The 25,804-nt window shown below is 29.7% G+C and overlaps 1 protein-coding gene across 1 annotated transcript; it reads right to left on the bottom strand.

The window, feature by feature from the left end:
• Positions 1 to 639: 639 nt before the first annotated feature.
• On the bottom strand, positions 640 to 25,804 carry LOC112686569 (alpha-tocopherol transfer protein-like). Its single transcript, XM_025558919.1, has 7 exons — positions 25,625 to 25,804; positions 22,896 to 23,039; positions 19,046 to 19,202; positions 13,480 to 13,732; positions 10,011 to 10,121; positions 6,031 to 6,139; positions 640 to 1,101 (listed from the first exon to the last, which is right to left on the bottom strand). Exons 1-7 carry the CDS (start codon positions 25,662 to 25,664, stop codon positions 965 to 967), a joined length of 951 nt encoding a protein of 316 aa, XP_025414704.1. The 5' UTR covers positions 25,665 to 25,804; the 3' UTR covers positions 640 to 964.

Genomic DNA, 25,804 nt, shown 5'->3' with positions numbered 1-25,804 from the left:
ATTTATATATTAATAATTACCTATGCGGGCCACGGGCCGGTTAAGGGTTTCGCAAGGTGTATATGAATATTGAGAACGGTAATTGTTGTAAATAATAATCATGAAATATTTATAAAACATTTTTTGGAGTATAAGTTTTACAATAAATAAATGAAAAATTGGGGTCAAGTTAGAGGTAGAAACGTTGGGGTTCCACGAAACAAAAAAAAATTTCCTAAGGGTTCCGTGGTCGTAAAAGTTTGGGTACCGCTGGTCTAGGAGACAACTGAACCGAAAACTGTTAAACAACGCAGCGGATCAATGTTTACGCAATTCAACTCAACGGAAACTGATTCCGTCGCCCATCGGTTGTTTTTCCAAAGCAATATGACGGTTAGCAGTGCACAAGCACAACGCTTTGCGTTTTACTCGGTACGATTTTATGTACTCGATAATGCGTACAATAAGTTGAGTGTTTATTATGAAAGCGATGTAAATGTCTGCCGCAATAATGACTCTAAAACGTGTATATGCAACATTTGAATATTACGCAACTCTCGTAGTTTTCATTGTACAGTAATTTTATTTACAACAATATTTATATTTCATTAATTTAAAATACACTTATGCCTTACTGATGTTCATAAATATTCAAATACAATAATAGTTCGATAAAAAAAAAAAAAAAAACAGTACAACCAATCATCGCACGATACAAAAATAAAATCTCATCGATCAATTATAAGTAAAGCGCAATGAGATTCTCAGACTTGAACTGTTAAATTAAATTTAAATTTATTTTTATCGTAAATTGTTCTTGCAGATTTTTGATCATCATATCGTGTATGATTGTTTTTTTTCTTTCTGTAACCATATTTTGATTTTAATATAAAGTAATCTAAATTCTTAGTTTTTTCACCCGGCCCATAAATATTGATACGTTCGTTTTCTGTTTGCAATGAGCATAACTTTTCGAATAACCGCATCAGTCGATTTCCAACGATTTGAATGACGTCGAAATGGACTTCTTACTTTTTTTCGGCCTCTTCGATTCGTCGATTTTGTACTGATAGTCGTGTTCAAACAACGGTTTCATTAATTTCATCCATTCGACGAAATGAGCTGCAAGATAAAAAACAAAAATCAAAATTGAATTACATACTACCGTACACGCATCGGCCGGTCCGATGAGTCGGAAATAAAAAAAAATACATTTTTTTGAGAATTATATAATATTACGTCCAATATATTGTGTATATGTTCTGTTACTACCGCGACAATAAATCCTTACATTTATTCGGTTATTATCTAACATTCAAAAACTAATGTTTCACCAAAAGTATTTGTAAAACGGCGATTTCTGTACGCCGCAAGCTCAACACCATAATTAACACGTATTTACCGCCATTGCGCGTAGTACCTATACCGTTCGATGCAATAGAAATGCCAAAAGTCTGTTTGAATCTGACGCGGAAACTTTTTGGTAATTTAATTTTCCGTCACAGATTCCACATGAACCTGGTAGATGAGCAATTTTAAAATTTACAATTTGTTCAATCGATTCCGGAAAATGATCCAAAGGGATTAATTCGGAAATGTAATCTCACAGCAAGTCGAACCCGATACTACCGATATTGTGTTTGTGGGTTTTCGTATCGAATTGTCACAGTAAACCATATAATTATTATTTGCACGCCGCAACGATGCAAACCAAATATCTTAGACCTCACTAATTTAAATTTTTCAAGATCGTTTTATCTGCGAAATCTGTGAAATTGTTCGCGGTGCTGAGATGAGGGCGCTAAGCGTAGGCGCATAGTTCAAGAGCCGAATATTTGGGTGGGGCAACGATATGAGCAATATATTCGCTTTCATCACTATTATATATCAGAATCATAACCATCATGAAATATGCGATTGAATACTTTAACAAATAAAGTGATGAAATACAATATTTCTAAAAAACAAAATATTTCATCTATATGTATTTTTAGCGAGGCGATTACCACCTAATCTTCCATTGACAACGATTTTTGTCTTCTGAATTGGTTTGATTGTCAAAAAATTTGAAATAAAAAAATCAATAAATGTGTGAAACGTTTTTGGTGTACAGCCATAATCGCGGTATTGCCGTGTTAGGTAAAAAAAAAAAAAGTCGTATGTATAATAATTACAGGAAAATATATGCCATGTTATGTCATGAAATTTCCGCCTGGTCTCGTCGCCGGCGTTGAAGGATAAACAGGATTGAATTTTACGTATGAATATTGAAGCCCCTCGAGTATAAGTTAAATATACTGAATGCGTTGTGCCGATAAGACATTGAGAATCGCGCACTGAACTCGCTCTGTTGATCACATGAACAATTACGTATTTAATGTTATCGTCATGTCGAGTTCGGTGAAGAAAAGTATTGGTGAACTATCAGAATTATGGAATATTCGAAACAGTGGCGTAGCTAGTTAGGAAAGAGCTCCGGTGCTGTAATTAAACTTTTTTCGCTATTATCTTAATATGAAAATTCGAAATATTCATGTCATAATGTTCTTTCAAATGCTAATATTTACTATGATACAATAAACGAAGATAATTAATAATTAAACAAAGAAAATGGAAATCCAATTTAATCATATAAAAAACATATTGTATGTTGCGTGAATTTTATTCAACTTAATTATTCGATCGTGACTAGAATTACCATGTATAATTAAGGAATTAAATTTATTATTATTTTCAATTACTTAGAAGAAGTATAGTCTCAGAATCGTTCAAGGATTCCAAGGCCCTTTATACTCCGGGGTCCTAAGATACTGCCCCGCTTTGCCCTATGATAGCTACGCCATTGATTCGAAACCGGTATAAATCATGTAGACAGTCTTACGGGGGGGTAGTCGAAGGACCACGCGCACCACCTATAATAATCCTGGAGAACATCGTCAACAAACCTGCCGGCCGCTGTCCAAATTTTCAGACGATAATTTTGAACCGTATTTATAAAAGTAATCAAAAGCGGTCGTTCTACTTGAACAGACGTTAATTGCACTATCATATGTTATATATCTCTAATGAGTCTAATTAAATTATTGTAAATCCAAGCGTGACTCAGAATACTTCTAAACGAAATTTATCTTCATCGTCATCATCTTCGCTTACGAAAAACAATGATAAAATAAGCAAAGTATTTGCCACACCAAATCGCTATGCCTCTCTCTCCGAAGACACTGCATTTTATCAGGTGTTTAGCCCTTCACCGGATCCACCAATCGCAATATCATCGCAAGACCAATGCAACATACAGCTCATCTATGTGAAATCCTCTCCAAATAAATTTTCTATTGCACCTCCCTATTATCTAAGTAAAATTGTTCACTCTCAGAAAATCATTTCTTGATCTTATCAGTATATCGGTTATACATATATTAAAAATACTCTAAAACACTCGATTATATATGACAGCTTAACTAAGTTATTCGGGTCACTAATATTATGCATCGTATCACATATTGCCATCATCTTAATTTGGCATTGATTTAAAAGTTGTCGAAAACAATAGTAATACTTTTAAATCAAGTTTGCTTCTTTTTAATTAAAATTAGAGTTGTCAAAGAAAAAATTCATCCTTCCACAATTTCATGCCATTGTCAAGCTTTGTTTCCCATAACCAGTCCCCTCGAAGTGTCGAATGCGGAGATAACCATTACACTTAGGAATTCGTCAAATCACCGTCAGAACTCGCCAAGTGTGCCCTATGCGCAGGGCCATTCATAGTCTCGTATAAACAATTTCTGGTGTTTAAAAAACTTATGGTAAACCATAGAAAATATCAATAAGACAAATTCCACATCATTCCGCTCCCAGTTTCACCATATCGCCTACAAGTCACTCCCAACTCGAATCAGAAACAACAGTAATCATATATCAACATCACTGCAAACTCCGTTGCCAACATAACATTTTCAGCTACGCCAGAGAACTGTATTTCCAAATTTCTCGACGATTTCAATACTATAATTAACGCATTACTAATACTATTAACAACAGTTTTAATACATCTGCTGTCATATTTTATTTCTTTACCTTCTTCTTAAAATGAAATAATTAAATGGTTCAATAACTATTAATTTCTCTCCTATTTTCGTCCCCCACAGAAAAATAAACATCATTAAACTCTTACGTTCGCTTTAAATAAATTCCTCTCGACCGATTATATCCCCTAGTAATATTACCTTCTCACTGCCGTTGTAATATGATATTATTATCTTATCTAATTATATCATTACTCATTATTATTATTTAAAATTGCTGTTATTTTCGGTTTGTTGTATTATGTTTAACAACGTACCACGTCTAATCGCGTGCACTTGTCGTGATTAATATTATTAAGCCATTGTGTATAATTCTGTAATTGCTGAACCATAATAGTTCTTACTGAAAGCTCTTAAAAATGATAAAAACAATAAACAATAGGGTCAAACACGCGACTTAACCCGGTGACGTGTCGTGCGCATAATTTAATCCGTCGTGACGGGCTATTGCACAGAGTTTATTCCTCGCGCCAACTGTACGCAGTACGCGCGCCGATATTGTATTATGTGTGCTGGAGCGAACGGTGACCGAGCGTGTGCGAGTTTTGGGAACGATTCCGTTCGTGGCGTAACGGTTCGCAGTTGTATGTGCGCCCGGAGCGGATGGCTTGGTGCGCGCGTACAGTGTACTCGGAGGTGGAACTAGGATTTTTTACGCCCCGGGGAAAATGTTAAAATCACGCCCTACCGTACACCGATGATCGAATAATCTTCTCGAGGATTTTTTTCTAACGATTAATATACAATCGTACTTGTTGCGTTTTAACTTAATATCGGTGTTTAACAAAGTCAAAAATATCAAATCGATTTACGAATTAACAATTTTTGTAATCGTTAACAAGTTAAAAAAATTACACCACCCTCTAAAATTTTACGCCCGGCGATGAATCCCCGTCTTCCAACCCCTAGTTCCGCCCCTGGATATACGTACGACTTAAACGTATTGCGTGTGCCGTCAAAACGGTGTGTTGTCCGATTCGGTGCGAGTGCGACGGGGAGTGATGGCTCTCCTTTACGATTAACCCTCGTAAGACGCTTTTGGAATTGCGTTGAAAGTATTAATAATTTACGATCCACTGCGATACCAATATACTGTGATACTGCGATCACTGCGTTACCAATTCTGTCTGATTGGCCATTTTTCTGCGCCTGTATCAATGTCTGTATGTGTGCGAAAAATTATAGAAACACTAAGAAATTGAGTTTTTATCACTTTACGTACAGCGAAATAAACTCCTACTTCTTAATAATGCTCGAAGGACGTCTCGTACACATATGTAAATATAAACATACGGCCTACGTACCTTACTTTTTTTATTTCGTGGAGAAATGTTAAAAAATACTTCTATTTGTCCCGTTACCCTCGTCACTGGCGTCATTATAATAATACACCCCTCGTGTACTTTAATAATCGTAACTGTATTATAATTTACAGATAAACAGCTTTTAGGTTAATACTACAGTTTGCAATTATAATTATCAACATCGTGACGTTTAAATTTATCATACCAACAATTCGGTATGATATATAATTATCAACGCAAAACATACAAATTAATATTTGTATTACAACACCAGCCGAGAATAATCCCCCTCACCACGATATTATACATCAGTGGTTTTCAACCTGGGGGTCGCGAATCACAGATTTGGGGGTCACCAAAAATAATGGATGAAATGGTTTTTCCATATTATTTAAAAAAAACAAAGTAAATTATTTATTTTGTGAAATTTTTAAGTGTTAATTAATCAAAATTGTTTATCATGTAAATATTTTATCGGTAATTAAATCAAATTTTGATGAATAAAACATTTTTTTTTTGAAGGGGTCGCATTACACAAAAATAAAAAATGGGGGGTCGCGATCCAAAAAAGGTTGAAAACCACTGCTATACATCATTAACTGTATACGTGCATAATATGCGATGCGATATGTTGTGCACGATTGCGGCTAACAGATACGTACCGTGTGATTTTTCGATGGATTGCGATAGACCGCCGTAATCCTCTAACAGACACTCTTTTGGCAAAATGTCGTAAATTTTCTCGTGATCCCTTTCTGTGTAGAAATGCACCTGAAATGGTTTCAGAAAAAATAACCGTTACACACGTATTCCATATGTATGTATTTTTAACGTGGGTACGAAATGTCTTGCGGGATCTTAGGGTTAGGTTACCGTAGGTTTGGCCGGGACGTTACCGATTTTGAGTATGGCGTCCCGGTGCCTCAATAATGTGTTTCGAGATGACCAATTGTCCCGGAATAAAATTTCAACAATGTGCCTATGTATGTATTTTATTTTAACTCTAAGTTGAAAAACCATAATGAAATAATCGTAAGTTGAATAATTTACTGACGAAGTCGTGTTAATTCGATTTGTATTGATGAAAACAATTGTTTTTAAATAATTTAAAATGTTGGAAAACTTCTTCAAAAAACAAAGTAAAGAATGGCATAACTTATCACTCGAAGAAAGTTGATTGGATTAGCTCAAAATATAATAATTGTATAATCAAAAAATCAACAAAAGTTTATGCCAATAAAAAAAAGTTTGTTCCGGTTTTTTGCCGATTAAAATATAGTAACCATACCCTAGGGCAATTTTATGTTGTCCAGTACAAAGCCACTTATTGAAATTAAAGCGGTCCGAACAGAACTCAAAAACTACTATCCACTATGTACAGTGTATCATTCCGAATTATTTTCGTATAATTTAATATTTGTTATTTTTCATATTGATTGCAGAACCAGTAACATTCAAAACATGTACAATACAAATATATTTACTATGCATCATTAATTTACATATAGACCGAATAAAACAATATATTTCACGTATTGTCACGTATCGTATTATAATTAATTACGGACAAAATTATGAATGCACACGTCTTCATTGTTAGAATTAGTTTACTTTAAACGTTTGAAATCGTTCAAATGGATCAACAGTGTATTTAGACGAAAGTCTTAAGAGCAGTATGTATCAAATTAGAGAACAAAATGTACCTTATTTTGAGAACAAATCAAGTTGTAAATGAACCCAGACAGAGCGGAGTCTGGCGCTAACTCTTCGCATCGGACTTCCACCGGCACTGCGTGTCTACACATACGTGTACATAAATTGTTTCTTCGGCCGATAAAGGGTTTCAATAATGAAATAAAATGATGTATTTTGAAAAAAAGTGAACAAGAAACTATTGTGTCCTATTAATTTAAATAATTATTCGAGGAGTACACTGAAATCAGGCTAATTAAATAAATAAAAGTTGATAAAAACTTGTTTTTATGAATGTGTGCGCGTACAGTAAGTTTTTTGTGTGTACAAGAGAGATAAAAAAATATTTTAAAGATTCATTTCATACATGTACTTGAACTCATTTGTGTATTTATTCGTATAAATAGGCTAACCTAACCTACTTACTAAAACACCTATTTAGGACAAATCAATCATTATTGTAACTAACGTCAACTAATAAACGAATATTATTATTAAAATTTTGCACAAATATTAAATATGTTTAACGTCGTGAAAAAAAATGACTAAAAAATTCTTTGAAGTAAAAATTATTATTTTCGTCATCGTCGCGGAATTAAACGTCTGGGGGTTTCAGACAATTTACAAGGCCGTGTGAAATAGGACAACAAATTAAGTTGCATGATTATCATCGACTGCACATACATACATGCATATATATATATACACGGATATATATAAACTTATAAATAGTTTTTTAATAATTTTCAATGTTTATGTTTTAGGCGATCCGAGGATTTGGGTCATTCATTTTTAACAGGATCAGTTTATTACATATGTCCAATATTATTTCAAATGATTTATATTTTGGATGATTGTATACACTTATTTGAATTACTACTCAAAGATTTATCATAATCAACAGCGAATAGAAAAAAATTAAGTGTCGGATGACTAAATAACTTAAAGTTGTAAACGTCGTAGAAGGGAGGAGGATAAAGAGTTAACATTTCTTTTCATCATCTCCGTGATAATCCGTTGGTACTATTTTCAGTGGCGCCGTTTCAGTTTTAAAATAGCTGCCAATTTTTTTACCAGGCCACAGTTATAACGATAAAAATTGAAAAATAGGTTTGACGCTATGTTGGAGTTATTTCTTACCTTACTATTAGGGATGAAAAATAAATCTGTAAAAAGAAAATAGCAAATAGCAAAAGAAACTGCAAAATTAAAATAGAACCCTATGCTCCCAATAGACCTTGTACTTATTTTAGATTATAGTAGTTATTAGCAAGCAACTTTTTTTATATTTATAATATTTTTAAATATATATTTGTAATCTAGATGACACTGTCATCTATAAGCTCAATTCAAACATTAATTAATTAAATTTAACTCTGATACATGGGGCATCGGTGCCAGCATGAAATTAAGGCAAGCCAATTATGATTCGGGGGAAATTAGGGCTACTAATGTACCCTCTGCGATACTCCAAATGGGGTCTTTGACTATTTTGATACACCGCCTACCCTCATTTGCACTTAAGTTATTTTATATAAAGTTAGTTATATAATAGTTATATAAAGTTAGTTATAAAGGAAATAGATTTTTTTTTTTTTTTTCTAATAAATTTTAACGGTTTCAGCACAATAAACGATCTTCAAATATGTACAAGATTGTACAATTGAATCGGAAAGAAATATCTTCTTTGTCACAACTGTGTGGTTAATCGTCGGGTGGTCTAGACAGATATCTTGTGGTAGGTGAAAGGTGACCGATCAATTTGTCGTTTGTCCATTTGCGTTTATTCAATTACGAGTAAATAAACACGAAATATTAATGCAATAAATATTCATGGATATTAATTGAATATTTTTATGATAATTTTGATTCGGGTATTTTAGCAAAATTGATTTCGAATATATACGGACCATATATGTAGCAGATGTTGATCGATACCGGGACGAAAGTGCAAAATATGCGAAATACGAAGGACTCACCATAGCGCGACGATGCCCACAGTAACATTATTGTATGTTAATATTGCTCGTTGTTTCATAAATATTTTAGTCGAAATAAAGCCCAACCGGCTGGACCGCTAAAATTCCCAGCTGAATTGCATAATACATACTGTCCATACGATATAGAAATCGGAGGAGGAGGCACAATTGCGATTTTCGAGAGACAATTTACACTGGTGTGAACATGCATATGGAATCCTGGTCGAATCTCATAATATTTGCTATTTATTAGTTTATAACCATACAATGCAGTAAAGTTGTTTGGCATTGGAAAGTTTATGGCCCATAGTGAAATGTTGAGTCCAGTTGACATTCAGCGTACACGCACGTTTGTTTTAAATATTATCATATTAAATGAATGACAGAGAGGAGGGAACAATGTAAGTCGTTGTCGTTTTTTTAGAAAAATTACCAGTCTTTATAGTAAAAGTATATTATTATTTACTATAGTTATTAACGTGCACACAATTCAGCCGGTAAAACTAGGACGATTAGGTGATTTTGGTGTTGGGCAGATCACATTAAACATGTATGACGTGTTCACTTGTTGTTTATATATAATATATTATATAGAAAAAATAATATATCTATGTTCTGACCTATATGAAAGAACTATTCTTACGTTTAAAATGAAACAGAAAACCATAATAATGGTATTGTTTAGCATATTTATTGTTATTGTTATTATTTTTTTTTTTTTGTTAGTATGTTAAAAGTAAAATCCAATAAGAAAAACAAATGAAACTTTATCCATATATAATGCATTTCTCTTTCTATCAATAAATTTGAATATATTATTATAATTTGTTAATTATTAAGTTTCCTGTCCGTACATCCGTATGCGGTAAACCCAACGGTAACGCGTAATAATTTCATAGGTGCAATTCCTATGTCATAGGAAGTTGGTGCATTTATTTTTATACGTTACAAATAAACAAACCAATATTTACCATACTCAACAGCTCCTTTTTCATGAACGGTTTCACCAGAATCATAATTTTGTCGACGATCGATTGAGTGTTCAATACGTGTATACCCTTCAGACGGACAGGTAAACCTTCCTGCAATAAAACGTTCATATTTTTTAAAACATATTATACATACATCATGTTATATATGATTTACTGACGTCAAAAGAGTTTAAGTAATTTGTTTTCAAAATATTATGTAGATCAATAGGAAAATGCTAAAAGTTAAATATTATACAGTACTATGACGGGTCATATTTTCCTTTTTTTTCTTAAGGTCATAGTATTTACCATTTCGAGTAAAAACAAAAGTGACGGCTAAATCATATTTCATAAAAATGGAAGTCTCATGAGTTGTATTAATGAATAGGAACGGGTTATTACCAAATATTGTATGAGATTTTATTATATAATTGCATGAACGTATAGTATGATCATACTGTGTATATATATATATATATATATATATATGTATGTATGTATAATATATACGATGATATTGTAGTTATTTAGATCACGGCATTCAAGAAAATTACTATTACCGATAGGCCAAGGCCATTAGGATAAAAGTTTATTATTAATAGTTGTAAATTGCACTTTTTCCTTAATATAGTTACGTATTTACAAACACTTATTTATTTTACATGATAATTTTCGATTGCCAAAATTATAAAATGATTGTATGATGTATGATAAACACGCCATCTGTTAAATAACTAAAGTACACCAGTTAATTAAGCAAGTGATTTTAATATGCGTTTAAAATTCTAAATACATTTGTATAATATGTATAAATGTAACAAATATAAAAGTTTTTACTTTAATTATTTTGATGGATGTTTTCATGGGGAAGTGTCAACAAAAACTTAATTCATATTAACACCGTAAAATATTTAAATATGTTCAACAATCATTTTGAATATTTATATATATTCAAAATTATTGTTTTATTCTTATTTTTGAATTATAATCAACTTATTATGTAGACATTGTTATCGGTTATACAACGACGTATAAAATAGTTGATCAGAGGGGCGAAAAATGAAGATCTGTTATAAGGACCGGGACAATGGTACATTTAGTAATCACTCGTCTCTACAATTTTTGAAAACTCTTATAAATCAGATTCTCTAGTGGTTTATCATGATGGGGGGGGGGAGGATTAAAAGTAGCCCGTAGACAAAAATTCTCATTCATACATACCTGTATAAAGCGGGTACTACCTATTTTTTCACTTGGTTATAAACATTGTATTACAAAGATATTGTGAAGAGCGAGCTAAAAGAATTCTTTGTGCCGGTCGGGATTTCGTCCGAGGTCCATCATTATCATTTTCGATTTTAAGAAATTGATAAAAAAAAAGGAAAAATTGTTTTTAATCAGACAATAATTTTTGTCAAAATTCTTAGAAAAGTATTTAATCGTTATTCCATAGGATGTATATTTTCCGTGTTGAAAGCAAATAAATGCACTTAATGAACTCCTCTATTAGCCTGTGCGTCTATACATACTACAACTATAGGTATATATTACTCCAAGGGCCATAATAAAGGGGAAGAGATGAGAGGTGTATACGCTCCGGGAGCAATTCTTGGGTGGACGCGAAAATAAAAAAAATTTGCATTGTATGATAAAAATTACAACGCTCAATGTTGTATATTTTATTATTACAAAAACTTCATTGTCCTTTATACTCGTATTAATTGAAACAATTGTCGAAAATAAAGTCTAATAATTATAATTTTTTTGAAGTAAAATTACATTAGGGCGTATTTTGGAGTTTCACCCCGGGCGCAATATTTGGTTGCTACGGAACTAATTACTTGTGCAGTGTTTTCCACGTATGGTCTGTATGCATGCCGGATGTACTTCAGCCTCATGATTGATATATGTATGTATCTATATTAATTCGAACACATCTAAATATTGATTCGAATATATTGGATTTGATTATAGATGACGTGAACGTTTAATTAAAAATTATATACCCGGGAACGTATAACATAAAATCGTAAGGTGTATTATTTAGATTTAGCCGTATTAAAATTTTGAATTTAATTACATTTAATATACGCATTCTATGTAAAAGTTAATATTATCGATAATTCTCGTCGACCTTGGTCTTATTTAATCCATTTGCTAAACCAAAAATAAATTCAGCAATACGGTATTAGCACTGTACACCATACAGGAATGGTAAATTTTAATATTTTATTTAAACGTTATCATTTAATGATTTAATTATGTATTTTAAAGTAAAAATTTGTTTCAACCGTTCAACACGGTATTGTTAGTTATATTTATAAGAATTACCGCGAAATTTTCCAGCGAAGCACTATGATATTAACAATAGTATTAGGTACTTGTGTGCATAGGTGCAATTTGGATGTGCTTAGCACTCCTAATATCCAAATTATCACCTTCAACATTTTTCATGTTAATTTAGTCATTACTCGTTATGTAAAGAAAACGAAGTTTTATTATTTTGTTTAAAAATTTATAATTTAAAAATTACTCATGCAATGAAACATTTGTGTTTGCAGACGAGTAACACGTTATACTCGTACGTGCAATACAAATATAAAATCAGAATGATAAAATTAAATTTAGAAATATTTAAATATTTACTAAATATTTTAGTAATTGTTGAATTGTGCGGATTGCGGGTGTCTATAACCACAAAGGAATATGAAAAGATAGAGGGCTTCAGCACTTCTAGTTTTTTCAATAAAATTGCGCCCCCCGCCCTCATAATGAATAAAATACAAATTATTGCTGTTTATTATTATTATTTACAAATTATTGCTGTTTTAAAATATAATTAACTACTGACAGTTCATAAGTGATAGGAAAATAACACGCTGCGGTTTATTTGGTCGAATACGTAAAGTAAGTTCACGGACATCTGCAATAAAGAGAGGATTTGTAGTTTTTGGATCATAATAATAATGAGAGAAAAAATATATGTGCAAAAGAAATTTGTTAATCTTTTTTTTTAATGTTTATCGGTTATATCATTTTATCGGGGCTGACATTTAAATGAAACTAATAAAAATTGAAAATTGTTATGACCGTTGGTCACCGAAAAGAAAAAAAAGACAAAATCGAAATTATTACGGGATGAAACTGTTGAGGAAATAAAATTGCCCTACAGTTTGATTAAATTGTTTTGTAACAAAAAAAAACCTTTACTCGTGAAGACGATTCGTCGCAAAGGATTATCTTGAGTGTACAGAAATATATGCAATAATTATTTCTTTAGAAAATAGATTGAACGGGCTTACGTTGCGGACATGAGATGTATAGAAAGGAAAAATAAAAGGGATGGCTTGTCTTAACGTTCATGTCGTGCGATTTTCATCGCGTATATTACGTCAATACGAGTCATCATCCTTATCGCTGCACTAAATAGATTATTTCAATATCACCTATATTGGTCATGTGTACGTACTTGTATGAACGTGAAGAACTTTCGGAGTGACGATATGCTCAGCCTGGTGAGATGGCCCAATCGGACGCCACGCATGTCGAACAGGAATATGTACCCAGGGCAAGTACCGTCCACCTTGAAGCACGCATCCATAGCCATAACCAGCAGCTTAACGCCGTCGTTAAACACGTATTTGTTGGCCTCGAAGAGTCGTAACTTGTGGTAGATGATTTGGTAACCGTTCGGGTTGCGAGTCGGCAAGCACCCGTAATCCCTGCAAACGTACAACACGTTTGTAATCAGTACAAGGGTGTAAAAATGAAAATTTAAAGTTATGACATTGCGCTCAAAACATTTGATTGCGGGAGGATCGCTGTGCCCGGTACACACGCACGGGTAGGGTGGATCCAGACCAATAGATAACGGGGTCAGGGGGTGATTTTTGAAAATTTTTATAACACACGCTCAACTTGCTGCACGTTACACGGTTTGTATTGCGATTAGGTTTGGCGTTAGTTTTGGTAATTTTAATTAATTTTCTTTTTAGAACAGGATAGAGAGATTTTTTCTCTACATCAGTGTGTCGCTGTAGATAAGTTGCTCTTTCGAATCGTTATTTTCACGTCTCGGTTTTCGAACAAAACGGTACACAAAGGTATTATGTACAATGTACATTATTTATTGTAATATTACATACTATATACATTGTATATAGTATTTAAATAGTGGACACTGATTAATATTTATTTTGTTATAAAGCATCTGAGTACCTACGTAAATTGCCTGACGTTTAAACAACAAGAAAACGTAACATTTTTTTTTTTTTTTTATGATTCTCAACTATTTATTTAGTATATAGCGTATTAAAATGTTGACAGATATTTTTTTATTATACTTCATAACTATTTACTATTTTCGTAATTTCAACAGTCTCGAAATGCACAAGGATTCAAACATTTTCTTTAGAAATTCGAATGACATCATAATAATGCATCAATAGTACATTATACACCACACAGTATCAAATTCAATAATAATATTAAATGTATATGTAATATAATTTATAGTAATATTTTATTATTATACCGCAGACTCAGATAATAACTCAAATCCGAGATCTAACCAAAGATGATTTAGAAGGATGTTCAGTTCTTATTTTAAATACTTGAACTGCTTTTATACACAACGCAGTACAAAATATACGTTGTTTCCATTACAGTATGCGTGACCATCAAACCAAAATAATTGTAAAAAAAAAAAAGCCATGAATTTTATAAGTCGTCATAAAAGGTTTATCTAAGGTCATGGTTACTGGTACTTTTTTTTTAATTCCTACCTATCTCTTAACTTACTGAACATAGTTTAGTATAATGAATACGAGATTTTTGTCGGTGTGTTTTCAATTACGTGACATTCAAATAAAATATAACATAATTATAACAAACAGTTTTTTATATCGCATTTATTTTTTTCTTTAATTTCAAACAAAGAATTTTAAATTAAAATGTATATTATTGTTATCAACAACGCGAGAGAAAATATAATACAACACAATTGTTCAACTGTTCAAGTGCAACTTGACGCAAAAATCAATGTAAATAAAATGTATAGTATAAGGTTGTTCCCATCTCTTGTAAAATTATTTTCGTTTCTATCATATTAGTTAATGCTATTGAAATTTTGTACATATATTATTGTGTGTACCTTCTCAAATTCTTTTTTATAACTATTATAAAAAAGAATGCTTTAATTTGACAATTACCGTGTGAAATTAAGGTTACACAAAATATATATATTTACTTTTTAATTGCCTAATCGTATGTTTAAGTTTTATCATTTTAAAATCTGCTTGATTCAAATTATACAGAAAAATTAATAAAACAATTCTCTAGATATATGATACATCCATCTAAAGGCATAGATATAAATAAATTTTAGGTATACATATGAGATGATTAATTTTGAATGCTATCAATTTTTCAATTGGCATAATATTGTACGTTTGTACTTTTGTAGAAATATTTAGAAATTATGTCTTTAATCGACAGTAAAAATTTAAATTTAAAAATATCCTAGGAATAAAGGATCGTACTTATTGAAACACATTTCAGCCGAGTCTTAAGAATTTTTAGGAACATGGGCAAATGAATTTGGGACCCCTTCAATCTTCACAATTATATACGAGTATAATAATAATAAAAAAAAAAAATACATATCAAGTTTGCAAAACGTTGGTTTATATAGTGTTAATATTGTCAAAATAGTGTCAAAATCATTTAAATGCATCGATACAATGAATTACATTTTTAATAACTTTTCAATAATGTATTGCCAGTTACTACATTTAATAAAAATTTAATTTATACTTAGATAATTTATAAATAGTCATAGACAATAAGAACTTAGATGTTATCACGTCGATACTTGCGATAGTGAATTTTCATGTAAATTTGGATAAAATTATATCATTCTTCAGACTTCGGCAATAACAATAATAATAAATTACAGTTATAATTATTTAGAAATCATAATAACCGAAAATATAGCCTGTATAATAAAAAAATGATTTAAAATTAATTTATTAATATCAATAATTTCTATTGTGTAACGTCGAGTATTTCTAATCAACCTGGAAATTAAGGAGATCTTCTTCAAAATTTCCTAGACTGAGGTCAGGAGCAAAATCGTCCCCTACCCCTGTCGATTGCCTTGCATTTCAGAGTACATCAGCAGCATTGGTCATTAAACACGAGAAAAGTTAAATTTAAATTTGACGACAAAAATTTCGTATACTATTTAATAGTATTATGGTGCGTGTGAATATATTTCGATTATAACTATTTTTGTTGTAGGTAATATGATATCTTTCTGCGGGTAAATGCAAAAAACCTACGTGAGGTTAAAAGAAATATCAAAAATACAGCACAGTCCGAGGCAAAGCGGTGTTGAAATAGGAAAAACTGTTAATTTTTTTCAATATTATTAAAAACCACAAGGTCAGCTGTTAAGATATAGTATTATATTACCATTATTATCAGATTTTATAATACATTATACGTCATTTAAAATAAAATGCTAACTAATTAGGTAATTTTTTTTTTCATTTTAAAAATCAAACATAACTTAATGTATGGATGATAATTTTAAAAACTTAGACATTATTCGACATGTGATGTATATACTAAACACTAATTGTTTTATTTACTAACATCTTGTCTAATAATGTACATTTATATAATAAATGAATGTATTATATTTATATATATTAAATACTATGGAATATTAATTTTGTATCGATGTTCTAATGTTACATTTTCTTATAAGAATGAAATCTATAACGTTTATGTTTGATATAATTTTATAATTTATTTTGGATTCTATGAAACATAAATATGTGAGATTAAATGTTACCGTATAATCAGGGCTGGCTCAAGCAAAAATAGTGCACTAGGCAAAATAAAATTTTGCAGTCTCTACAAATAAAAAATTGAGCTCTTTAACTAACTCTTTAACTTAGCCCCTCCCCTATTTTTTATGTGATATATCTACATAAAAACAATTTTAATTTTTAATTTTAAATATAAAATTATATTTAAAAAGACTTAAAAATAATTTCTATTATTATTACTCAAAACCCATCACTATTGCGACTGTCGGAAATCGCGGAAGTGGATATTTATATTTTTGGGATAATTGAAAATTCTCTGCGTAGGCCGTAATATAAAGTAATATAATAACTTTAGACAGTATTATTTTATTATATAGGTAAGTGATTTTCACGAATAAATTAATTTAAATATTTTTCTTATAAAACATCGACAGATCTAAAAAATAATGAAGTAGTCAATTTTGAAAATGTCGCGCCTACTAAAGTGCCGCTCTAGACAGGTGCCTTTCTCGCTTATACCTTGAGCCGGCCTTGCGTATAATATATAAAACTATTAACCAACTGTTAAAATATTAATAAAGGATAAGCATAATAATTAATAACACGAAGTAGCTACTGAAATAACAAAACTAATATGAAATTAACGATTTCAATTTCGTTGCGCACAATTGTTACTATATTAGTATACATACAGACGTATTAATGTACTAAAAGTAAAAAGTACATTTTAACAATGCGTTATACTAGTAAACTTGAAAACGCAATGAAAGGTTTGGTGTTCAAACTAAACATAATATACCTATTATACTGAACATGTAATATTTCTGAATACTATTTGCGATGCCGTTGTATTATGTTTGTTTCAACACCGGACTACAAAATAAATTAAGGTTTATGACCTTTTATGATATTACACCTTTAATTTACATTTGTACGACGAGAAAACATTTAACCTGTAGTTCAATAGATAATTTCCTATGGAAAATTATATAATTTATAACTGATATATGATAACGTTGTATGGTTGATCATATGGATATTCCCGTTCGCCGTCTTCGAACGTCTGACCCGCAATGATTGTTCGTTGTATGTTTTCGGTAGAAAAAAAAATTGTTCTATCGAAAAATAAAAGAACACTAAAACTATCGTCCTAATATCGAAATATTTGTGAACATAATATTGATTTTAATTATATTTAGATCGTAACCGTAAAAAATTAAAGCGTATAAGTAACGTACGTGAATACAAGATAATAGTTAATGTCAATTAACTAGTTTCACTAAGCATATTTTATGTTTAAATTACATGTGCTAATTATAAATTCGTGTTATATTTACGATAGCAATGAAACGTTTTCTTAAAGACAATTCAATCCGAACATTTTCTATCCGTTTTCTTTCTTACAAATATTATGCAAATTAGTTTATTGATATAGTTATTGTCTGATCAAAAATATCCTGCCTACTTAAACCACTAATGTCGATTAGATTATACGTACAGGGACACTAGATTAGCTACAATAATATTATTTTTGATTCGTATTTTGCCATTTATGTTAAAAAACAATTAATGTCCGCGCTTTAAAAAAGATCTTTAAGTTGATATATTTCTTCTCGTAGTAAATAATGAACGTTTTATCAAAACAATCTTATAGTGGGCAGTCATAAAATAATTAAATATTAATTATTTGCCACATATAATAATAATGATTATTAGTGTTATTATTATTGTTGTTATTGTTATTATTATCGTATTATGTTTCATATATAAAATGAAAAAATACCATAGACAAGTATGCAGCTAATGAACTAGGAAGTTGAGATAAAAAAAAAAAAAAAAATGAGACATGTTCAAACGTTTTACAATTACATATATGAATAGGTACCTACACTATACGTCACGGATCGTGGTTTGCTCATGACGGATTCGAAAAAAATACCTATTTTCCGTACAAAAAATAAAATAAATTAGGGTTATTAAATATATTTCTACCGTAATGCAATATCTCATTAAAAGTGTATAACAATAGAACGAAGGTAGTCTTCAATCATGTACCATTATACATCACATAATAATAATACATATCTACATTATGTAAATCAAATTCAAATCGTATAGGGATTAACATGGTAGATCGTCATAGAAATAATAATTCAATAGTTTCATGCCTAGGAAAATAATATATTATAGTACACTTACAGAGTATTGAGGGCGTTTACGAGTTCTGGCCTGGTAATGTCACGATTTGCAAAAAATTCTGGCGTTTCCGTTTTTAGCGTGTAGTACACTTCAATGCAATTTTTTGTTTGCTCTACATTAAAATAGCAGCTGTGGTAGAACAGTATCAACATTTCCTCTGAATAAAAAAATAGAGAAAATACTATGTTAGAGTTTACATTTTAAAATATCCGTTTACGCAACTACAACTTTTAACCAGCTAATACTATATGGTGTATTATATATTTACGAGCAATATAAATAACAATAAATAGGTTCCATTAAACGAATGTTAATAAAATATAAATTATCAAAAAACACCCCCTAAAAGATCTCCTAGTTCAATGGTTCTCAATCTGGGGGGGGGGGGGCGTGTAAATGTTGAAAAATGAAAACATTGCCGTTTTCTACGCCTTGCCGCAATTTTCGATTTTTTTTTATGTAAATAAATTAATATAATAATAAAAGAACTTCATCCTTATTAATCCAATAACCAACATTAAAGTATACTTTAGATGTAAATATTATGCATGCATTAACCTTATAGTAGCGAGAGGGTGAAGCGTGAACTCATAAAATAGTTTTAAAGGGGATGCAGATCTCAAAAGGTTGAGAACCCATGTCCTAGTTGATAATTTGTTTATATGATTGATTTTTTCAAAGTATGTCACTTTTAAATGTTTAAGTACGTATTATATATGAATGTGGTACTCGAGTTTTTGAAAAATTGTCAACCCGGGGTTTTAAAATGTTTTTTCAACTCCCTTTAAGAAATATTTCCTAGATTAAATATATTAAACATACTTCTACGTTCATTAAGTTCATTATAATGAATAACACATTACATACAACGTAAAATGTTATAATTATTGAAGCGTGCTTTATGGAAAATTGTTAATGAATTTCGAAAGGTTATTTCATTTCATACGTCTCAAGCTTAGGTTTAGTACATAGGTATTTCAAATAATATAAAATATTTACACATCTCTTGAGAAATTAAACTCCATTGGTAATTGTATAAAAAATATCGTAGAAGGTTAGTATTGCAAATGAAACTAAACCAATCTGTAAAATGACTAGGATTATATTCGTAAATTTAAAGAACTATTATTTTGTCCAATTTTCAAATACATGACGGAGCTATAATCACTAAGCTAATCACTGTCGATAAACTCTGTGTACACTAAAATTCCACGGCAAAAAAAGAACAAAGAAAAACATTAGCACTCACTCGCTTTGCTTGAAACTCAAAAACAAAAACACGATTTTAATGTTTATGAATTTTCCACTCATCTCCATCCATAATAAATCTACGATATTTTAGTCTGGTCATTGTTTTAATAGCACACTCTTCAGGAAATTACATCAAAAAGCAAACAAATATACAACTATATAAACAATTTAAAATTAAATTGCCAAGTTTTTACGTTTTGACGCCATGATAATTTTTTTACAGCTCGAAATTAAGATCTGACACACACACAGTATATATATGAGATATGCCGCACAATAAGAGTGTTTTCAAGAGGTTTTTGAAGAATGTCTTTATTGTTACATAGAGTTTCGGTAGAGTAAACACACGCATATAAGTACCCAATCCTTATTAGACCCGTTTTGTACGATTAAAGTCAAATAATTAAACAAAAAAAAAATATTTATGTTTTAATTTAATTTCTTTGCAAACAACAGTGATTACATTAAATGTCTAAATTGTCAATTCAAGTGTATACATTTAATCTTCAATAGCTAAATACATGTTTTTGTGTTGTAATATTTGATCAACCTACATATTTACTTTCTGATTTCAATCAGTTACAGACAGGTTGACGACCGATCCGTGGGCTGAGATAACGTATATAAAAAAAGCCAACTAACTGCTCTAAATCACAAATTGACATTGATCATCATCATTATCGTCACCATAATAATATTATCATACATTTTCGGTTTGCAATAAAAATAATTATAACATGTCAAGTCATATGTAACTACATATAGCTACAATCTGATTATACTATTACCCAATCCTTCAAACAATAAATATAAATTTGTATTCATAAATATATTTTACTATTTAGTTATAGGTATAGGTACCTCGTACGTTTGATTAATTATTTATTTTTTTTAATTACCCTTTATTGTATATATATTTAACATTAAACAACGCCGTTTCAAAATAAATAAGATTATGTGAAATATTTTAATTATAAATGAAATGTTTAAGTTTTATATGCTTATCAATTAAAAAAAAAGTAATTCTGTTCCTCGTGTCAACAAATAAATAAAAATATATATATAATAAACAGATTATATTAATTTCACAACATTTTAAAATAACAAAGTTGCAGTGAATAAATTGTCAACAGTAACATCAAAAAAGGAACAACATTACATACTATTAAGTATATTATTTTTAGAGAATTTAATATTAATTAATAATTGAAATTTTCTTGCATTTATAATAAATTAAAAATATTTAAACCTAATCAGAATAACTGCACACGAGCAAACATAAATGTTTAAAGTATAATTTAAGAAAAGAAATAATGAAAAAAAAAAAAAATGCAAAAAGATGTATACAATTTATTTTGATAGCCAACCTCATAATTAGTTATTACCATAAATATGGCCCTACGATTTAAATCTAAGAGTAAAGGGTCCATAACTAATATTGCTCAAATTAAATGTAATTTGTTATAAAATATTTGGTAAAAAATAAATTATGTTTTGTAATAGCAAAAAAATAAAATGTCCGGAATTTTCGTGCAAAAATTTATTATGATAATACAATAGCTGCAATTGATTAGAAAAATATAAATCAAAAATAATTTAAACTATTAGAGAAAAATATACGAGATTCGAGAAAAATACATTAATTGGGACTTATATATCCAGTGGCGTATTTACAAATTGTTTGAGGGAATGGTTTATAATTTTTCTAATAAAAATGTAATTTTATAATATTATAAAAAATACATATAATTATAATAACAAATTAAAAGTTATTTACAACCATATAAAATAAATTAATGTTATCTATCTCTGTAACTTTGTAGCAAGTCATTTATGAATATTGAATCTTTTTTTTCTTTTGGGGCGAGGTTAAGACCCTATAAATAATTTTTATTTCATTCTAGTTAACTAAAATATTCAATAATAAGATTCCAAATGATGAATACACGAGTAATATATATTGAGTAATTATATATCTATACAAGTGCAGAAAAATGTTATTATTGATAATTTATTATACTGGATTTAAATGTCGTTAGATACTTGTAACTTATTTAGTAATAACTTGTACGCTTGTTACATTTTGTAATATATCTGATTCGAACTACATTTTTTAATAACACTTTCAATTAGGTATGAAATAACATTCCCATGTTCATGTTACAATAAAAATTATAAAGACATCAAAGACCAAAGTGCATTCATAACTTCCATATAAATTGAATAATTAAAATAGTGTTTTTGTACGTGTTATCGTAAAAAAAAATGATAACTGTATTTTATAATATATATATATATATATATAAATAACCTTCAGTAAATTTTATTAAAATTCTATTTTAATACTTTTTTTCAATAATATATTTTAACTTTTGAAAATACTAATAAATTCTTCACATTAGAAAAATATCAAGATGAGTAATTTAATATAATGAGTATAATTATTATGATGTATTACACTTTAATTAATTCGTGCTGAATATCAAAGTTATTGATAAGTTATTTTAGTATTAGAATATTAGAGTATTTTAAAATATATAAACTAATTTCGATTAAAATACCACTATATTAGTAAAAAAAAAAAAAAAAAATCAAAAACCTGGCATGTTCTGTGGTAAATGAGGTTGTGTTGCTATCCATTTTTTTAAATCATTTATAGTTTCTCTTGATACTTCTGGATTTTTTGCATATTCTTCTTCAGCTGTTATTGGTATAATTGATTTTTCTTTAATTTTAGTTGACTCTGAAAATATAAGTAAAATCAATAGTGTTTTATTAAATTATGAAAGTTAAATAAAAATAATTTTCATTAAAGAAAATATTGTATACATCAATAAATAAATTTAAAACGTTAATTTCAGTGGCAAGTTTTTAATATTTAATAAATAAACTTTATAAAACCCATAAAACTGGTTTTCTAACATAAGTAATTTTGTTTATTTTTTTAATTGAGACAATTTATATTCGATTACGTCTTACATTTTATTTCAATTTTTGAACATATTATTTTTGCATTTTATGCAATTAAATTTAGTTCGAAGTTGTAGTTCTTTTTGTACCGTTTATTATTATTTATATAAAAAAATAGTATAAATAATATAAATAGTTTTTTTTTCACATGTAAAAAATTAATTTGCATATTTATTTTTATATTATAATACTAATAAATATTTTAAATAGTAGTTATAATATGCATTTAATTATTGTAGAATAAACTTTTATAAACTTATATTTTCACTATTTCAAATATCAAATTTTCCAAATATGTTGTCCAACTATTATCTAACCCAGGATTTTATACTATTTATATACTTACTTTAGATAATTTGTATACAACTAGTTGCAGTTTTCCGTTCCATAATTATCTTCATTACAAAAATGTAGATGTTATTAACTTTGCTTAACAAATATAATTAGTATCTAACATATTGTGTTAAATCTCTCTTCTACAAAAATCGGTGCTTGACAAAAATGATCGTATAAATATTCACATCTACTTAAATAGTCTAAAGTTGATGCTCTCTACACACAGTTTTGAATATTGGAGTTGGAGAAACACTGTATGTTGATATTGAGTAAAGTATAAGTTTAGATCTCTGAATTACTCGTAAAACTAACCCTTTTAACGATACTGTTGAAAATAAGAATATATAAGTAATAAACTATAAAAGTATGGGAAGAAATAAGTTTCATATTAGAAGGATCAACATTTAAGTTAAGTATTTTTAACTATACCGGATTATTCTGAGGACAGGTACGTAGCTAAAAAATGTATATTATAGGGGCCAATAATTTTGGGTCCTTGTACCATTTTCCATAATTTAGTTCCTATGAGAACATTGTAGAGCCTATAGAGGGTACTATTTGACATACTAGTATAATATCATGTCTACTATGAATCGACCCTATATTTAACTTTATGACAACATTTTTTACGAATTTAAAATTTAATCAAAACAATCATACATTTCTAAATATATAAGTTATATAATAATCAAAATCATAATAAATTTTATTGTTGAATGGTTATCACAATATAAATTTATTTAATGTGCTTAAACTACAAGAATAGCATGTTTTTGTTAGTAGGTAAAAAAAATTGTGTATGAATTTAGGGGACCAGTCTTAGACCAGAGTAAATTTAAGGGGGCCCGGCTCACTCAAGCTTGTCTTGGCAACGTGCCTGTCTGAGGATGAAAGGTATAGCGTCAAAAAAACTAAAATCACCTCATTTATACTCGTATAAAATATAGCTATAATTATTGAGTATTGTTTATGATACTACAGACTATATGTTATAAGCGAATTTATATTCAAAATATTTGGGTAGAGAATCCGCTTCTTAATTTTTATCCTTATAATTAGGAGTCCATATACTTGTAGTCGGAGAACATAATCATATCTGTACATAGAACAATTGGAATTTAATGAGTATAGACAAGACAGAGAAAAGCGCGATTTGAAGAGTTGATCATCGTATGCATGGATTTATAATCTGTGAAAATTGGAAACCTTCGGGATTGAAGATCCCAGCTGCGTAATGTAAAAAAGCCTGTAAATTAAATAGCAAATCTTTCTGCCAGAAAAACAAGTAATTTGGGCCAGAATGAAGTTTTGAAAAGAAATGAAAAGAATGAAATCAAAAAATCCGTTCGCCAAACAAGTTTTCAGGAACTTCGAGGACGTATAATAAATTATTAATTATATTATATTATTAATAATATCAATACTATTAACCAAGAATCTGAATAAATAACGTGACCAAAAATCAGTGTTCAAATTCTTCACCGAAGACCGGTCGAAGCTTTGTGTTAATGAAGATGATCGTGTATTGATGATCGTGTAACTGCGGCTCGCGAATAAGTTTTAACCGGCCCCTCCAGAGAACTACCATATAATATCAAAATCTGTGTAATATCCTAAGTCGTTGTCACGTACACAAGTCAATTATCATCTGTATCGGCAGTATTATAATTTTGACCAGCTAAGCGTTTTCGATATTTTATATGGCCCTCGGATGAAAAAGCTTAGAGGCTCCTGGAATACAGTATACCTAGTACACGTAATAACGTACGGCAATACATTAACAATAAATGAAATGGGGCCGTGATAGAAAAACGTTACTAAATGTATAGAAATACGTTACTATGTGCGTGTGTATTTGATAATTAATACCAAACTAAACATAGTATTTTTTAAGTTTATTCAGATTCACTAGGAATTACATTAATATTTTTCTGTTTTTAAACAACGAACAGTGACAACCCGAGATTGGTACCCATTCCTATTCATCTATAAGTATTTTTATCGATTGTTGTAATGACTTACCTATGAGATGGGTCCCTGACTCCTCGTTTATCAAAGGCATTGCAGACCGTCTGAACAAAAAAACAAAAAAAAAAAAACCACGTTCGTTATTCGCTTCTATTCATAACACAAATAGTCTCACTGAACGTCGGCGATCGAACCACTGTAAGTCCACGAATGATAGTTAGGAATACGAGATGC

This window comes from Sipha flava, unplaced genomic scaffold (genome assembly GCF_003268045.1).
Source record: "Sipha flava isolate LNK unplaced genomic scaffold, YSA_version1 315_pilon_pilon, whole genome shotgun sequence".
Taxonomy (NCBI): Eukaryota; Metazoa; Arthropoda; class Insecta; order Hemiptera; family Aphididae; genus Sipha; species Sipha flava.
This window is presented reverse-complemented; position numbering and strand designations above follow the sequence as displayed.